Source organism: Mesoplodon densirostris, chromosome 10, assembly GCF_025265405.1.
Source record: "Mesoplodon densirostris isolate mMesDen1 chromosome 10, mMesDen1 primary haplotype, whole genome shotgun sequence".
Classification (NCBI taxonomy): Eukaryota; Metazoa; Chordata; class Mammalia; order Artiodactyla; family Ziphiidae; genus Mesoplodon; species Mesoplodon densirostris.
This window is the reverse complement of record NC_082670.1, coordinates 29766418-29784503: the sequence shown is the minus strand read 5'-3', so window position 1 is coordinate 29784503 and position 18086 is coordinate 29766418. Positions and strand designations below refer to the sequence as shown.

General features: G+C 39.7%; 1 protein-coding gene across 3 annotated transcripts; it reads left to right on the top strand.

Annotated features, from left to right (window-relative positions):
• Positions 1 to 4176: 4176 nt before the first annotated feature.
• On the top strand, positions 4177 to 17978 carry ENPP4 (ectonucleotide pyrophosphatase/phosphodiesterase 4). Of its 3 annotated transcripts, none has more exons than XM_060110829.1 (4): positions 4177 to 4416; positions 10135 to 10993; positions 12177 to 12347; positions 14372 to 17978. In XM_060110829.1, exons 2-4 carry the CDS (start codon positions 10159 to 10161, stop codon positions 14734 to 14736), a joined length of 1371 nt encoding a protein of 456 aa, XP_059966812.1. In that variant the 5' UTR covers positions 4177 to 4416; positions 10135 to 10158; the 3' UTR covers positions 14737 to 17978. The 3 variants fall into 3 exon arrangements, with proteins under 3 accessions (XP_059966812.1, XP_059966814.1, XP_059966813.1); XM_060110831.1 differs by lacking the exon at positions 4177 to 4416 and adding an exon at positions 4444 to 4498; XM_060110830.1 differs by lacking the exon at positions 4177 to 4416 and adding an exon at positions 4564 to 4641.
• Positions 17979 to 18086: the final 108 nt, after the last annotated feature.

Here is an 18086-nt window from a genome sequence, read left to right as displayed (position 1 = left end):
GGGCCTTGCTCTGGATCAGGCTTTGGTTTAAGGGAATGCTGTGGCTGGTTTAATCTTCTATCCAGACCGCTAACACTTTTTTCGTATCAGCGTTAAGGCTACTTCACTTTCTTATCGTTCATGTGTTCACTGGAGCAGCACTTTTAATTTCCTTTAAGAACTTTCCCTTTGCTTTCACACCTTGGCGGTTTGGCACGAGAGGCCTACCTTTCAGCCCACCTTGGTTTTCAGCGTGCCTTCCTCACTGAGACTAATCATTTCTAGCTTCTGATTTAAAGTGAGGGACATGGCAATCCTCCTTTCATTTGAACACTCAGAGGCCACTGTGGGGTTATCAATCAGCCTAATTTCAATATTGTTGTGTCTCAGGGAATATGGAGGCGCGAGGAGAGGAAGAGAGATGGGGGAACAGCTGGGTGGTAGAGCGGTCAGAACACACACAGCTTTTGTTGATTGAATGTGCTGTCGGACAGGGCAGCAGTTTGTGCCCCCAAACGATGACAAGAGTAGCATCAAAGGTCACTGATCACAGATCACCATAACCAGTATAATCATGATTTAAAAGTTTGAAATACTGTAAGAGTTACCGAAATGTGACACAGAGACACGAAGTGAGCAAATGCTGTTGGGAAAATGGTGCTGATAAGAGTTGCTCGATGCAGGGTTGCCACAGACCTTCAACGTGTTAAAAAACGCAGTATCTGTGAAGAGCAGTAAAACGAGGGATGCCTGTATTCTACTTATTTAGCTGCTCCTGCTGAAAGACTGACTCTCAATGGTTTCAACAAACGTTTCAGGATTGAATCTTTTTAGTCTGGCCTGGGGCGTGTCCCCACCACCCACCACGGAACTAATTCCTCTGGTCAAGGAAGCAGAATTCGCTCTGATAGGCCAGGCTTGGGTCAGAGTAAGTGTAACCAGCTCATCGCAGTTTGCCTGGGACTTTTCTGGTTTCGGCACTAGAAGTCCCATGCCCCAGGGAACCCCTCAATTTAGGTCAAAATTTGCCCTAAAGAAGTCCATGCCGGAGAAGAGCCCCATAAGACTCTCACGACTAGGAGTGAAGGTGGGATGGTTTTCTGGAGGAACCCCCAGAAGGGGAAATGGATTCTGGGAAGGCCAAGTAACCAAGTAATATCTTCTCCATGTGCCTTTCTGGATTAGAGGTACCTTGAGGACAGGGATTGACTCTTACTTATTTTTGCATCTTTCCTAAAATTTAGCACACTGCCTTCCACATAGGAGGGGCTCAAAAGAATTTCTCCTATTTCTTGCACAACTTTATTAAATACTTGAAAAAATTCCTGTAGAGGGAAGAATGTCTAACACTAAGTAGTTCATGATGGATAATACAGGATCACTTTTAACATAGGCATTTAAAATAGTTTATAGTCTTATTTGATTGAGATTATTCAAATGCAATCTTGCTGACAATGGGGTGGGTGCAGAGTTTGTGTTAAACTTTCAAAATTATTAAAGTACTATGATTCCTAAGGTCCTTTCCCCATCATATTTAAGAGAAAACCTCTATTATATTTTCTTTACATTAACATCTAATATATATTAAAAAGTGAAACTTAAAATACATTCCTTGTGATTTGAAATTTGATTCACTAGTTTCAGTTTTGTTGTTAAACCAGACTGAGCAGTGTACAGGAACTGTTTTTCTTGGGGCAGGGTGTGACTTTTCTTGTGAAACTTTTTTCCTGTAATTTCTAGCTTCTGACCCATTCCTGCCAGCAATGAGTGATGCATCCCAATAAGGAGTTTAAAAGAAAAATAACTGCATGAAGAGCTATGTCGTTGCTTTTGAAAACAGGATAAAACATTTTAAATATTTTACACTAATGAATAAATGCTAAGTCTTGAGTCTACTTAATGGGGGGAAAAAGATACTCCCTCTAACATGCTGCTTCCAAACTTGACATTGGCCATGGAGGCAAAGAATCTAGTTGTAATTAGTTTGTGTGAATTTAGCCAAGTCGGTTCTCTCTGGGGCACCACATTCATTTGTACATGATGGATTTAGACTATAGCTCCTAGTTCATTTCAATCTCCAACACAAAAATGGGTTTAAATTTCATCCCTATTTCTAAGATTTATATGAAATTCCTTTTTCAAAAGCTGAGCTGAAAGAAAATTGTAAATGAATGTTATTATTTTGTCTATCTATATAAAGCAATATATCAAGAAAATCACATTGGAAATGGAGAATTTGATACTGTTATGTTTTCTTTTATTATCAATAAATGCCTCCAATGACCCTATAGTGGACTCTCTGGTGGCCTTCCCAGCACCCACTACACCTCACTTCCATTGACAGAAGAAGTGCAGTTTGGGAAAGAGAACTCAGCTCGAAGTGCAGACTGAATTGGTCTGCTGAATTTCATATGCTGGCTTAGGTTTGGGCCTATGACACAATTGTAGAGTGATTGAAGGAGATAGTTGCTGGAGCCAAACACAAAAAATAAAAAAACCGAGAAGTCATGTCCATTGCCCAGAGGAAGTGAAAAATGAATCATGATACCTGCTGTTGTTACCTTTACCACTAGAGGAACCAGAAGCCAATTCTGTTAATAGCTCCGTGAGGAGTTAGAAAGAACTCAGGACACGGTGACATTGTTGAGCTGCTAATTCAACCAGTTCTGAAGCCTGCCCTACCTCTGGACTTCCTGTTTTGTGAGATGAGAAATATCCTTATTTTTCAAGCATCTGAAATAGCTTTTCATTTGTGGTAGTAAATATTTGTAGGATAACAGATGCTTGGGACAAAGAGATCCTTATGAATCATTCTGTCCCTCTGTTCTTGACCACGTTATCTTACAGAGGAGACCAGGCTGCACAGGACTCCCTGATCTGAGCCAGTCACATGCGCAGGGGCAGGGACAGTGAATGAAGGGAGCCCTTCTCTCCTGATGCCCATACAGCAGCTGTCTCCATCACCACCTGACGTATACGGCAGCCAGTTTCTGTCTACTCTTTATGCAGTCATGCACCCAGTGAATGAACAAACAGGACATGCATAATCTTACGCCCCAAACGCCAGGACGTTTAAATTTAACTCAGTTGTATGTCAAGTAATTTCCCCCAGAGCTCAGCTTTCCCCTGACCATTGTTCACGCTGAGGAACATTTTCCTGGTCATAGCAATAACAATCACTGACAGCACGTGTGCTGAGTACTTTACTGTTTTACCTCATTTTTTTTTTATAATCACCCGAAGAGGCTAGTACTGTTAAGAGGGCCTGTTTTGCAGATGAGGACATGGAGGCTCAAACAGGTGGAGATACTGGCCCAAGATTGCTCAGCTGCTGAGTGAGGATTCAAACTCAGGTCTGGCAGATCGTAGGGACTGGACAACGTGGCCTCGGCCACTCCTTTCAGCTCTGGCAGCCCACGGACGGATCTAAGATGCCCCAATTCACCAGTGTACAGGCCAGCCTTGAGCTTTGAAACTGGAATTAACTTCTGAAGGTACAAACTAATAAGCAACAGAAAATATCCAGCCCCAAATTGTCTCTGCAGCTGCTTCCAGACTCTGGGGTCTTGGTAATGGCTATACACTAAAGGTCCAGACCCACACATATGTGTTAAAAAGAAACGCCCATTTCTCAGCTGGTAGCCATTCCTAGTTCCCTACTGCAAGGACCGTGTTTCTGTATTTCTTGCAACCTTACTCATAAACTGCCTAGTACTCAATTCGCGTGTAATACGGTGATCACTTCTCCAGCAACACGGACACATACTGCTTTGGTAGAGCCACACTGTATTTTTCCCAACTAATCGGAACTGGCTAAAGCTGCTCTAGACTCGTGCTGGGCCCTGGGGCTGCCAAAGTCGTTTTTCCTGCAGACACCTTACCGCCAGGTGCATGTTAACTAGGGGCGAACGGAGAATGGCAGTAAGCCTGAGGCTGGCAATAGCCAGGTGCCCTTTCAGGGACTCGCTGTGTTTCAGGTCCCCTGAAGGGCACCCAGCCCTGGGACGCTAGAAAATGGGGCGTGGCAGGAGAGTGGAACTAACCTCTCCTACTAGATCCAATTCGACCCCCACAAGGCCTCTGTCTCCAGGTTGTACCTGAATCCAACCAATCGGAAAGGGAGTTACATCGACCGCGGCTGAGGTGTCCAATCGGAGGACATGTCTCACACTCCGTTGCCCGCTGAGTCCCCGAGAGCTGTAAAACTGTTCCGCAGTCGCGCGCGGGGCAGCCGAGCACCCTCGGAGCGCCTCGGGTAGCGCGAATCTCAGGGAGGAAGGGGCTGTTAAGAGAGGGGGCGCCCGCTAGTGCGCAGGCGCCTCAGGAAGAGCTTGGTCTGGCTCCTGCGACTTCAGGTCTCCGTCGCTCCCAAGACCCAGGAGCGCCGGGTTCCGCGCGCGCCGGGTTCCGCGTGCTGCAGGGAAGCGGCGGTAGCGGGTGAGTGTCAGCCTAGCGCGCCCGGCGTTCCGGAGGGAAATGCCACCCCCTCCCCCGTCCACTAGGGGCTTTGAAAATAGAGGTGGTGAGATCCCCTACCCTTGATACACACACACACACACACATCCCCCTAGCGGACAGCCGCTAGGGACCCCGGAGCGGCCGGGAGGTACCTGGCTGGGGGCGGCGGAGGGCGGGGTGGGAAGAGGATAGGAAACTGAGCAGGTAGGCGCGGCCTGGGTGGACGGTGGGGTGTGGGGTGGAGGCGGGGGGCGGTGGCGGGACAGAGGTGGAGGCCGAGGGGGCGGGCGTTTGATTATACAAGGTATCGATCGACCTGCCTCCGCCTGAGTATTCGGTTAGAGTTGATGGGAGTGACACACCAAATTTAAAAACGAATTTCCTAGAAAACCTAACAAGAAAGGTAACACTGAATTGCTTTTTATCGGCCGGACACTGTGTTAAGCATTTTACAAATAACGCTTCCTTTTCTGGGCACTGCAACCCTGTGAGATCACAGCGTCGTCCCATTATACAGATGGGGAAAGTCCTGCTTAGAGACGTGAAGCACAGCTAGTGACCACGAGCAGATTCAGGTTTATACCAGCCTTGACTCCACTAGGGTTTCTTCTTTAACCACCAGGCCATCTGGTGGACCCAAGCCGGAAACCTTGCCAGTACTATAGAAAGTCAACTGCTCCTTTTAATATTCCGGTTTTCTTTTCTTTCTTCCTTTTTTTCCAGAGGTTGTTCCAAGCTATTTTAAGGAAATTAAACGAATTTAAAAGCAGGGAGGAGATATTTTATAACTAAAATATATAAAATATAAATATCTCCTCCTTGCTTTTAAATCAGCTACAAAATATAATTTGGGAGAAATTTGATGAACACAGAAGAAGTACACAAGGAGTTATTTTGTAGAAAGAAATAATATATGTAGAAAGTAAGATTAAGTGTAGCTGTTTTGAAGATGCTGGAAAAGTTTGTATGTGCTGGACAATTGAAGAATACTTTAGAATCCTAGAGTTGTTAAGAAATAGAGTCTTTCAGAGAGTAGTTTTAGTTTTTCTTTAGAATATCAAGAAAATTAATAATAATAATCTAGGGAAAACCACCAATGTTATCTATGTGCATAGACAATGCTATTTTATTTTTATTTATTTTAAAACTGTATAAGAGTTTCATTATAAATAGTATTTGTGAAGTGTTTAGAATAAGGCTTTTGTATTACAGAGCAGATGGCATGCTAATGGTGGCAAATAGCTTTCACCATATCTTTTAACTGTCACACTCCCCCAATTTCAGCTAAGAATGCCAGTGAGAATTGCCCGAGATACATTTCATCCAAGTAAGAAAGTCATCCCAGATGAGGTAGAGTGTGTTTTGGCCCCTGAATTGAAGAAAACTACACACAACTTCTGTTGGGATTATCTGGGTGTAGTTCCGGTGACTCTGCTTTTTTTCCTTCCCTTTGATATCTTTTTGGTTTGAAAAATTACAGAATTTCTCCCAGTGCTTTGTAATGTAGCAGTTAGTGATTTTTTTATTCCTTGGAAATACTTGAGAACTTCTCACTGGTGTTTTGTTTATAGCTTAACACTCCTGTTGGGATGAAACAGAATGCAGTAGACATAGATACAGGCACCATTAATGAAAGCAGGAAAAGTTCCATTCATAGTCTGGAGATTAAAACTAGACTTGTAAACTCGCTGTTACTAGACTTATAAACTTGTTAAGGACCTGAAATTAGTAAGAGTACAGACAGTAAGGCTACGAATTGCTTCCTGAGTTTGGCCAATCCAGGGACTTCATCTTCATCCTGTGTAAAAAGAAGAGGTTAGCCTAAATTATTTCTGTCTACTTTATAGTTTCACAATAGTATCATTCCGCCTGTCACAGTACAGACTTTTTCCCTAACATAACAGCTTTGTAACTGTGGATAAAAAAGAGACTAAATTTGAGAGCCTATTGTTTGACACTTTATGTATCCGCATTTTACAAACACAGAAACTGAAGCTGGTAGTTCTGCCCACAGTCGCCCGTCTACTAAATGTGAGCTCAAGTTCTGGGATCCTTCTGATTTCAGAGCCTCTAATCTTTCCACTTTGTCTGTGCTTCTAAGTCTGGGGACAAGAATCCAGCAGTGTGCTAAGGGGTTAGTGAACCCCAGGGTAAACAGCACATGTGCCTTGACCCTCCTATTCACTCAAGATTTGGGGAAGAAAGATTTTGATTTGTATGTATTTTGTGTGAGAGAGGGGCAGACACAGGTTTTTGTTTTATTGTTTTGCACTTGGGAAATGGGGTAAAACACATTCATGTTAAAAAACTCAGGTCTGTGGTATAGAGTACACATTTCACATAATTTTTGAGGTAAGATGAAACATCAGATGTTTCCTGTTTTGTGGCAGGACAATCCAGATGCTTTTAAGATTACAATTTCATTTCTCTCTACTCTTTTTTTTAATATAATGGTTTTATTAAGGTAAAATTCACATACTGTCTAGTTTACTCATTTAAAGTGTACAGTTTTACCAATTGTGCAATTGTGCAATTGTCAATTTGAGAACATTTTCATCACCCCAAAAAGAAACCTCATACCCATTAGCATTTACTCCTCATTTCTCCTCAACCCCTTGCTCCAGACAAATCTAATATACTTTCCATCTCTATAGATTTGCCTATCTAGGCATTTCATCTAAATAGAATCATACAATAAGTGATCTTTTGTGACTGCCTTTTTTTACTTAGCACAATGTTTCAGAGGTTTATCCAAGTTATAACATATATTTGCACTTCATTCCTTTTTATTGCCAAATAATATTCCATTGTGTGGATATACCACATCTTATCCATTTATCACTTACGGACATTTGAGATGTTTCCACTTCATGGCCCTTAGAGATAATGCCGCTGTGATCATTTGTGTACAAGTTTTATTGTTGACTTGTGTTTTAATTTCTCTGAGGCATATGCCTACTAGTAGATTTTCTGGGTCGTACGGTAGCTCTGTTTAAACTTTTGAAGAACTACCAGAATGTTTTCCAAGTGCCTGCACCATTTTCATTCTCAACAGCAGTGTATAAAAGTTCTAGTTTCTCTACATCCTTGCCAACACTTGTTATTATCTTTTTTATTATATCCATCCTAGTGGGTGTGAAGGGGTATCTCATTGTGGTTTTGATTTGCATTTCCCTGATGACTAATGATGTTGAACATATTTTCATGTGCTTATTTGCTATCTCTATAGCTGGAGAATTATCTTTTCAGATCCTTTGCTCATTTTTTAATTGGATTATTTAACTTTTAGTATTGAGTTGTTACACTTCTTTATATATTCTAGATATAAATCCTTTATCAGATATATGATTTGCAAATATTGTCTCCCATTCTGTGGGTTTTCTTTTCTCTCCGTTATATCCTTTGAAATGTAAAAGCTTTCAATTTTGGTGAAGTCCAATTTATTTATTTATGATTTTCATCACTTGTGCTTTTGATGCTGTATCTGAGAAGGCTTTGCCTAACTCAAGGTCATGAAGACTTATTCCTATATTTTCTGCTAAGGGTTTCATAGTTTTAGCTCTTAATCTTGGTCATTTTGAGTTTATTTTTGTACATGGTATGAGCTGAGGGGTCCAAATTAATTCTTTTGCATGTGGATATACAGTTGTCTCGGCACCCCTCTGCTCTTAGAGGAACTCCGTTGGAAAAGTTTTGACATACTGTGACATGATTCCTCAAAGGGCTTAGTTTTAAAAACAATACTTTATGATGTATGGGTCTCAAGCACAGCATTATAAGAAATTGTGGTGTTGTGGAACAGAGTTCACTCAAGCTCGTCTTTGTTCTTCCAAGATGACAGCCAGATTCGTTGTTTGGATTATTTATGCCCCTATTTTGAGTATTTTATGTTTGAAAAGTATAAAGCCCTTGTCCTCTGAAAAATGGCACATACATAAATTTTGGTGTTATAGACTTTAGTTATATTATTTATTGAATGATTTTTTTTTATTGACCTAAGAGAGTATTTGGGCAAAGAACTCATGTGTAGAAAGCAACTTTAAGAGGTTTGGAAACACAAATTATTACTGAAGAGCTGTTATAGGTCACCTATAGGTCACCTAGATAAACGATTATTGTCTCTGTAATACATCTTAGACAGACTATGACAGCAGTGTGTGGTAAAAGGGAATTAAGGTTGACCATGATTTCTGTAACTGTTTCATGTAATTTGCACATGAGTTGTGCCTAGGTAATGGAGGGACTTGAATGCCAGGCAGAGGTGTTTCTGTATAGGCTGGGGGACTTTGAATACTGATTTTATTAAGGAAGTATCATGGACAGGGCTATTCCTGGGAAGGTTAAGTTGGGAGCGGATGTTGGGTGAATAAGGGGAAGGTGATCGAGGTAGGAAGGTCAGTTAAGAGATGGAAGGGCTCTGGACAGGAGGCACTGGGGACTTGAAGAAGTGTGGCAGGGGACTTACCTGGCGGTCCAGTGGTTAAGACTCTGCACTTCCAATGCAGAGGGCACAGGTTCAATCCCAGGTCAGGGAACTAAGATCCCACAGGCCTCTTGGCGTGGCAAAAAAATTAAAAAATAATTAAAAAAAAGGAGTATGGCAGCAGTAGAGACTCACTCTACCTAAATTACATATCCTATTTTCTTAGGAACCAAAGAAGATAGAGCCTGAAGGCAGTGAGATTTGTTTGGGGAAATCTGTTTTTTTGTAATCAGTAGATTGTTAAAAAAGAACCAAAAAATCAGGGAGCGCTCTGAGCCTAGGGTGTTAGGCAGGAGAGTTACAGTGGTCCCTCATTATCTGTAGGGAGATTGGTTCCAGGAGCCCCAGCAGATACCAAAATCTGCAGATGCTAAAGTCTCTTATATAAAATGGCATAGTACATGAATACGGTCAGCCCTCTGGATTTTCCATCCACGGTTGGTTGAATCCATGGATGTAAAACCCGTGGATATGGAGGGCCAACTGTATGTCTTTGACAGTAAAAAGGAAGTTTAAAAGGGAATTGGTGATGAAATGCATTTCAACAGCTGTTGCATTTCTTCAGAAATTACCGTGGCATCCAAGTTCCTGTAGGCTTTGTCTGTTTGTCAGCCTCCTGTGAATATTGGGCAGGTTCAGATTGAGGTGGGACCTTTTTCTCAAGTAATATTTATTACTTACTCCCCTTTTTCATGCCAGTATTTTTCAACAGGAACTGATGATGAGCCAGTGTGGTAGAGTTTCCACCCCCTATTTCTGTGGATTAAAAGGAACTATAGGGTACCAGTCATTAAACTAGGAAAATAATCGCCCTCTCTGGAGCCTCTGAAAGCTTGGCGTTATTTCTGTTTTGTGCAAAAGGATTGTTTTTGTTTCTTCGTTTGTTCTTATTAAACCTTTAGAATAACTTTTGCTGCTGCAAACAAACAAGGCAACCCGTTTGTATGGAGCACAAGAATGGCCCATATCCCCTTCAGAGCATGAAAACTGGGGCAGGACATATAACTGGACAAGTAAAGGCAATTTTTATTTTTTCCCACTTTATTCGGTTATCTTTCAGTAAGTGACGTTATTTAATTTTCAAGTTGATGTAGGTAAAGCTGGTGTATAAAAAGTTTATAAATGTTGGTTTTCTTCTCCTGATGACTAAACTTTTGAAACCTAATCCAACTCAAATAGCATTACTGCTTATGAATTGTGTTTTTATATTTTAGGAACCCTGACTGCCCTCCTTCAGCATGTTCACTATGAAGTTATTGCTGATATTTTTGTTTTCTGGACTTATAACTGGTTGTAGAGTGAACTCTTCCTGTACTTTGCCACCCAAGTTACTACTGGTATCCTTTGATGGCTTCAGAGCTGACTATCTACACAACTATGAATTTCCTCATCTCCAGAATTTTATCAAAGAAGGTGTCTTGGTAGAGCAGGTTAAAAATGTCTTTATCACAAAAACATTTCCAAACCACTACAGCATTGTGACAGGCCTGTATGAAGAAAGCCATGGCATTGTGGCTAATTCCATGTATGATGTCATCACAAAGAAACATTTTTCTGACATTAATGACAAGGATCCTTTTTGGTGGAATGAGGCAGTCCCTATTTGGGTGACCAATCAGCTTCAGGAAAACAGATCAAGTGCTGCTGCTATGTGGCCTGGTACCGACGTGCCCATTCACAATACCACACCTTCCTATTTCATGAATTACAGCCCCTCAGTGTCATTTGAGGAGAGACTCAGTAATGTCTCCACGTGGCTGAGCAATTCGAACCCACCTGTCACCTTTGCAGCACTCTATTGGGAAGAGCCAGACGCAAGTGGCCACAAATATGGCCCTGAAGATAAAGAAAACATGCGCCGAGTGTTGAAAGAAATAGATGACCATATCGGTGAGCTAGTTCACAAACTCAAGGTGTTAGGACTCTGGGAAGACCTTAATGTGATCATTACAAGTGATCATGGGATGACCCAGTGTTCTAAGGACAAGCTGATAAACTTGGATCTCTGCATCGACCCCTCAGACTACACTCTTATAGACTTGACCCCAGTTGCTGCAATACTTCCCAAAATAAGTAAGTAAACTTTTAGCCAAGGAATATTTGAATGGGGCAGTTGATTGAGGAGGAAGGGTTTTGTAAAAGAATGAAGCTCAGACTTTTTGTAGTTCACAGCCATACACTCCTATACTCACTCAGAGTGGGATTATGTTTTTCCCCTGATGTATAAGTTTTTAGGCAATTAGCTTAAGGTTTAGGTTCAAAGGGATTATTTCTTCGCTTTTTTTTCTTAATTAATTAATTTATTTTTGGCTGCATTGGGTCTTCGTTGTTGCGCGCAGGCTTTCTCTAGTTGCGGCGAGTGGGGGCTACTCTTCGTTGCAGCGTGCAGGCTTCTCATTGTGGTGGCTTCTCTTGTTGTGGAGCATGGGCTCTTGGCACATGGGCTCAGTAGTTGTGGCATGCAGGCTCAGTAGTAGTGGCTCGCGGGCTCTAGAGCGCAGGCTCAGTAGTTGTGGCGCACAGGCTTAGTTGCCCTGCGGCACGTGAGATCTTCCCAGACCAGGGCTCCAAACCCGTGTCCCCTGCATTGGCAGGCAGATTCCCAACCACTGCGCCACCAGGGAAGTCCCTCCTTGCTTTTTGATATATTTCTTTTTTTAAATTTTTATTTTTTTATTGAAGTATAGTTGATTTATAAGGTTTCTGGTGTACAGCAAGGAAATGCAGTTTTACATATATATATATATATTCTTTTTCAGATTCTTTTCCATTATAGGTTATTATAAGATATTGAATATAGTTCCCTGTACTATACAGTAGGTCCTTGTTGATATATTTCTTACTTATTTACACTAATGGAAAAAGGAAATTTTTATCCTTAAAAAACATCTTGGACTTTTGTGTGAGATATACCCTTCATCTACTGATCTTAGAATTAGTAATTAGCAGTAATATGTAATTAGTTTATATTTACTTAGGAAGCTAAATGTGAAATTTGTCCTCTTTGTATAAAAGTCCACCAGGGATAATCACAAAATGAAAAGAGAGATATGTGAATGCTTGGAAAGGGGTGTGTGTGTGTGTATGTGTGTCCCCAACACTGTTACATCATTATTATTGCTCCGTTTTTTTTAATGACTAAAGGGCTTTAATAGATAACATTGTTCAGGACTTATTTCCAGTTATTCTAGTTAGAAATATTTTTTCCTTATCAGTCAGCATGACTTTTTCCCTTTGCTGTTTCCTTTTCTTCCAGACAGAACAAAGGTTTATAACAAACTGAAAATCTGTGACCCTCACATGAATGTTTATCTCAAAGAAGACATTCCTGCCAGGTTTCATTACCAACATAACGATCGAATTCAACCTATTATTTTGGTTGCTGATGAAGGCTGGACAATTGTGCTAAATAAATCATCACCAAAATGTAAGTATTTATTTAGAATTTTTCTTTTGTATCCTAGGGATAAATCACATGTTGTGACATTGTTCCATTAACAGGATACTTTGATTTAGAGATGTTCACACAGTATATAATTAGTTTGATTTTCAACTAGGTGATTCTCAGGTTTTCATCTGAGAGCAATTTTTAGAAACCACAGTTTCATCCTTAGATTAGAAGGTTGGGTGATCTTAAGGGTGAAGGAGTAGTTTTACTTTTTTACAAAAACTTCAGTTACTGTCAGTAACTTTCAAGGCTGGTTCTCTTGATTTGTAAAAAATAAGAGAGTAGTAAAGAAACAAAGAAAATAAAAGAGAGAGAAGTCAAGAAACAAAGTAAAAGGGGAGAGATTAGCTAGTTCAAATTCTTTTTTTGTGTTAAAAAAAAAAATTTGTCCAAGTAACCTTAAGTCTTTCCCCAGTGATGAAATTGTTTACCTGAGTGCTACAGCTAGTTAGAACACTGGGCAAGAACCAGAAAGTATGCAAACAAAAATCGACCAAGTAAACAAAACAGATGGATCAAAATCTCTCCTCAAACTGAAGAAATGTATAGGGGAGAATTACAGCTTTTTACCCATACGGTAAATTCAATTCAAGTACATTTTTCAAAAATCTGATTTTGTAAACCATAGCAGGGGTCAGAAAAGTTTTCTGTAAAAAGCCAAATAGTAAATATTTTAGGCTTTGTGGGACAGCTGGTCTGTCTCAACTACTCAATCCTACCTTTATAGTGGGAAAGCAGCCACAGGCAATACATAAACAAACTGTCATGGGGTGTTCCAATGAAGCTTCCTTTACAGAAACAGGCGGAGGGCTAAATTTGGCCAGGTGCTGTCGTCTGCAGATCCCTGATCTATAGCAGTTCAGACGCATCAGGCAAGGATAAGACTGAGGGCCATTAGAGTTTATGTATTATTGATACTTACATTGTATACTAATTATTGAAAACTTGGAAAATACAGAAAAGTTCAGAAAGGAGAACAAAAACTATCCATAATCCTTCAATACAGAAGTACAGTCAGTTGTTAATTGTGGGTGTTTTCCTCCTTCTAATCTTTTTCTCTGTTACATACAAATGCATATTTTTATTATTAAATCGTATGGTTTATATTATTCACATTATAATCATATTCATTTATATTACTGAAATCAGAATACCTATATATGATGTTATATTATGCTTTTTATTGGTCACGTGGGTTGTTTTTATTATGAAATATTTCAAACATACGATTAAAGAATATGTAACACTGATACACTCATCACTTAGTCACCTGCCCTTCGTATGGAAGTAGGAGCTTATTAAATGTAACTGGTCTGCATTAAAAGGCAATATTTAAAAAAATAAAGTGAAAACTTGAGAATCTGGTATTGGAATGATATTAGGGGCCGTCAGGTTTTTCTTTGAGTTAGACTTTGACTAGAGTTACAAGTTGGAGTCACCAGGTTAGACTTCACATTCAAGGCAAGAATCCCCTGGCCCTCCAGATGTTGAGGTGTCCATTAGCTGTCAGTAGACCAGTGGTGTATTCCACATCCTGTGCCTTGTCCAGGAGCAGCTGACATAGGTCAGGCTGCAGGCTCACTTCCTTGCCACTCACTGGTTTTACTCACTTCTGCTTTCCCCAGTTACTCAGGACCCTCAGGCCGACCACTCTTTTTACCACTGGTGCTGTTTGCAGTGGGCTTGTGCAAACAGTGCTGGACACTGGCAGGTGAAATACGTGGGGCTGGGACTGAGAGAGAAGCACATCAGGCTGAGAGAGAGTTTTAAAGCCTGAGGTCATGACCGATCGAGAAAAGGTGGGGGTCGTGTGTGTGTGAAATAGATGACATGGCTGACTTGAAGAAAACAGAAAATTTTACTTCTGGCACCTGTTTGGCCCAACTAAGCAGAATTTTAATGGGAATTACACTGGCAAGAATCCAGTGTATTTACACTAGAAGCAAGTTATTTTGTAGTAGAAAAGCTGCTCTATTTACTAACATTATCTTGTTCTTTTCCAGTAGGTGACCATGGTTATGATAATTCTTTGCCTAGTATGAATCCGTTTCTAGCTGCCCACGGTCCTGCATTTCACAAAGGCTACCAGCACAGCACCATTAACATTGTGGATATTTATCCAATGATGTGCCACATCCTGGGATTAAAGCCACATCCCAATAATGGAACCTTTGGTCATACTAAGTGTTTGTTAGTGGACCAGTGGTGCATTAATCTCCCAGAAGCCATAGGGATTGTTATCGGTGCGCTCTTGGTCTTAACCACTCTGACCTGCCTCATCATAATCATGCAGAATAGACTCTCTGGACCCCGGCCATTTTCCCGACTTCAGCTACAAGATGATGATGATGATCCTTTAATTGGGTGACATGTGCTGGGGTTTATACAAAGTGGCTGTAATTAGGACACACCCAAGGAATGGTGTTACAACTATGAAAAAGTATACTTTGAAAGACAAAGATCTTAGGCCAAGCATGCTACAATTATTTTGTTTTTCCTTGTGTTTTGTTTTGCAGCATTAGCTAATATAAAAAACTCTGACCATAGAAAAAATTGCTAGTAAATCATTAGTTAACACCAACTGTTTCCCTAACTAGAAAGGTTTTTTTTTTAAGAAAAATACTGCCTTTGCCTTTTTTTTTTTTTTGCAATGAAGATTAGACACATCTTTAGATGAAAATATGCAAAAATTTAGTGGGTATGCTTTTTGAATAAATTTTTACATTTGTAAATTATACAACAGAAATCTTTATAAAATGTGTGGATTTTGTGTATCAGGAAGGAAAACTTTCTTATATTTTTATATGTGCCTTTAATAGAGTTTGTATCCCAAGTAAACCCTTGAGGTAGGAAATTCTCTGTGATGGTTAGTTAAAATGGATCAAGCAGGCAGAAAAGATCTAGCATTATGAAGAAATTATTTTAAGAAAAACTATTATAGAAAACAAGCAAAGACCCTGTGATACAAAGCCTAAGTCTTCTTCACCAGTGTGTCTTTGTTAAGACCCTTAAGCTATTGAAGCCTCAAAAGTTAAATCTTTTGAAGAGTATTGCTAAGAAGAAATTAAGAAAATAGGGAAAAGTGCTTTTCTCACTTTGTAGTCAATGCCTTTGTGTAAGTTATTTAATTGTGTGTATGTATGTGCCAGTGTGTTGCATGTATGTGTGTACAGACTTTGTGTGACTTATAGCAGGTGGTGGGAGGTGAATGGCCTGGGAGCAGCCTCCCATATCCCCATAGAACCCAGCTCTCAGGAAAGGTTATAATTGCACTTCACTTTCGTGTACTTTCTTCTAACTCACAGGGTAAAATCATAATTTTTAAAAATTCGTTAATTTTTGTTACCATTTTTAACTTTCTCATGTTGTTTTTTGTAACCAGAGGTCTCCAGGCGCTGCCGAGAAATGTATGACCTGACTACAAATCTGGTTTTGATTGGGTCAGAATGAGGAAAAGAGATTTTTCTATTTACCTTTGGGAATTTTATGCCTTACTTTTTAGGCTATAGGGTAGCTAAATTTAAAATGGAATTTAGTATCTTTTGATCTTTTACATGAATCATATGTTAAGTGGCTGAAGAAACTCTCAGGACTCTGTTAACCTTCAGTAGCCTGAATGCTGCCTCTGCGTTTTTCTCCCATATTTGGTTCATAGAAATAATCACTCTGCTCATATTTTTTAAAACATACTTGTTCAGAGTGAAGGATTTGTTGTGAATAACTGTTATCCTAGCTTTGCTAAGTGGTACATTCTAACAATCATAATTAGTAGGAAGAAACTGAATTGTGGCAGACGAGATTCCATCTGTTAGAGGAAAAATTGGGTTCAAGAACCATTCATCAACAGCTGAGGCAAGCACTTAATATTACTAGTGCGATCTTTAAAGTTTTGACAATATAAAATAAACTAGGGAACTGTTTTACAGATACAAAGATAACCTGCAGTAAATATGCAGCCCACTTAAATGTTGATTATCTGTGGTGGTCAAGAACAGTGGTGCCAGTCATCAAACATATAATTCATCCTGTGGTCATTGCTGATCTCCTGATCCTGGCATTTGGTGCCTATTGTACTTGGGGTTCTTGAGAAGCATTTCTACACCCTGCATGAATAGTCCATGCATGCAGTCGTAGGTGGCTGTATTAAGAACAGCATAATAAACAAATAAAACCACCAGGACTCATTTTGCTTTTTGACAGATTTTATTTCTGATGTTTTTGCCTCACATAAAAGTTATCCTAAAGGTTAATAGTTGATCTGAACAAAATAATAGAATAATTTCTTTCTACTTCCATTTCCATTAAAAAAAAAAAGACAGGAGAACAGTCACATTTAAAGCAGTGAGCATTTTTTTGAAATGTCTAAAATACTAATTGAGGAGAGCTTGGTCTTTGCAGTGGTGTGAGCTTTAGTGGTTGTACTGGCTTGATTGGCAGTTATGAGTTTCAGAAATCGGTCCATAGCATCCATCCTGTGAGTGGATTTTACGGAGGATGGAATAGGAAGGGATGCCCCATCAGTGTCTCAGCCGTTTGAACAAAAGACCTATTTGTCTTGTTCTTTATTTCATTCTCAAAATACTAACTTGAATTAAAATTGTAAATGTTTGGGCTTCCCTGGTGGCGCAGTGGTTGAGAGTCCGCCTGCCGATGCAGGGGACATGGGTTCGTGCCCCGGTCCAGGAAGATCCCACATGCCGCGGAGCGGCTGGGCCCGTGAGCCATGGCCACTTGAGCCTGCGCGTCTGGAGCCTGTGCTCCGCAACGGGAGAGGCCACAACAGTGAGAGGCCCGCGTACCGCAAAAAAAAAAAAAAATTGTAAATGTTTTATGTATATGTTGATGGGACAAGAAGAGTATTTAATCAAAGAGATGTTTATATATTATTATATTGAACTTATGTTAATTCAGTTGTATCTTTAAAAATGATCACTTAAAGCCAATGACTCCTCTAGTACACTGAGAAAATATTTCAGTAAAGCCAGCCTTTTTCACTTGGTGTGTATTTTGTTAAATAATTGACTAATATGCTTCTGTGTTTTCTGGGTGGTAGAAAGTATTTGGCTCCAGGAAGGATTTAACTGTTTATGACAATACTCAAAGGTAATAGGAAAACTTTTTAGTAAGTTTGTTAATTCAGTGAGTGAATTCAGAATAAGTACATTTACTTATGTAAATGTAGGGACAGTTCTGCTGCTATTATTAATGTGCAAGTTCTTCTGGTAAACAGCAATAGAATAAAAATTACTTCAGTCCTCTGTACCACTGGTTTTGTGTTATTGTTCCATTAAGCTTGGTATATGAATTGAAAGATACTTGGAACATTAAAGGATTAAAAAAACCTTTGCCTTGTTCTTGGGTATTTCCTTCTCTTGCCCGTATCTGGTAAGCTTTAAGGATAATTGCATTTAATACCTTTTATTTGGAGGTTTTTACTTCATTGTGAGTATATAAAGCTACAAATGAAGGACAAAGATGAGATGGGAAATGTGTATTTATTGTAAATTCCTAAAATACTATGTAAATAAATGACATGAGTGTGCTTTAAAGAAATTTGTGTGTAGTGCCTTAAGTTAAATATATTTTGACCATATTGTTTGAATTCATAGTTGTGACTTTGTTATGATTTTAAAAATTTTATGTGAATAAAATCTACCAAAACATTTTAACCATAATTATTCAATATACAATGTGATGTCATTGATGATTTTTTAATTT

Excerpts from the sequence above, each read along its gene's own strand:
- ENPP4 (XM_060110829.1), top strand. The coding sequence starts at position 10,159 with ATGTTCACTATGAAGTTATTGCTGATATTTTTGTTTTCTGGACTTATA. Across the intron at positions 10,994-12,176 it reads TGCAATACTTCCCAAAATAA|ACAGAACAAAGGTTTATAAC; the intron begins GTAAGTAAACTT and ends CTTTTCTTCCAG. Across the intron at positions 12,348-14,371 it reads AAATAAATCATCACCAAAAT|TAGGTGACCATGGTTATGAT; the intron begins GTAAGTATTTAT and ends GTTCTTTTCCAG.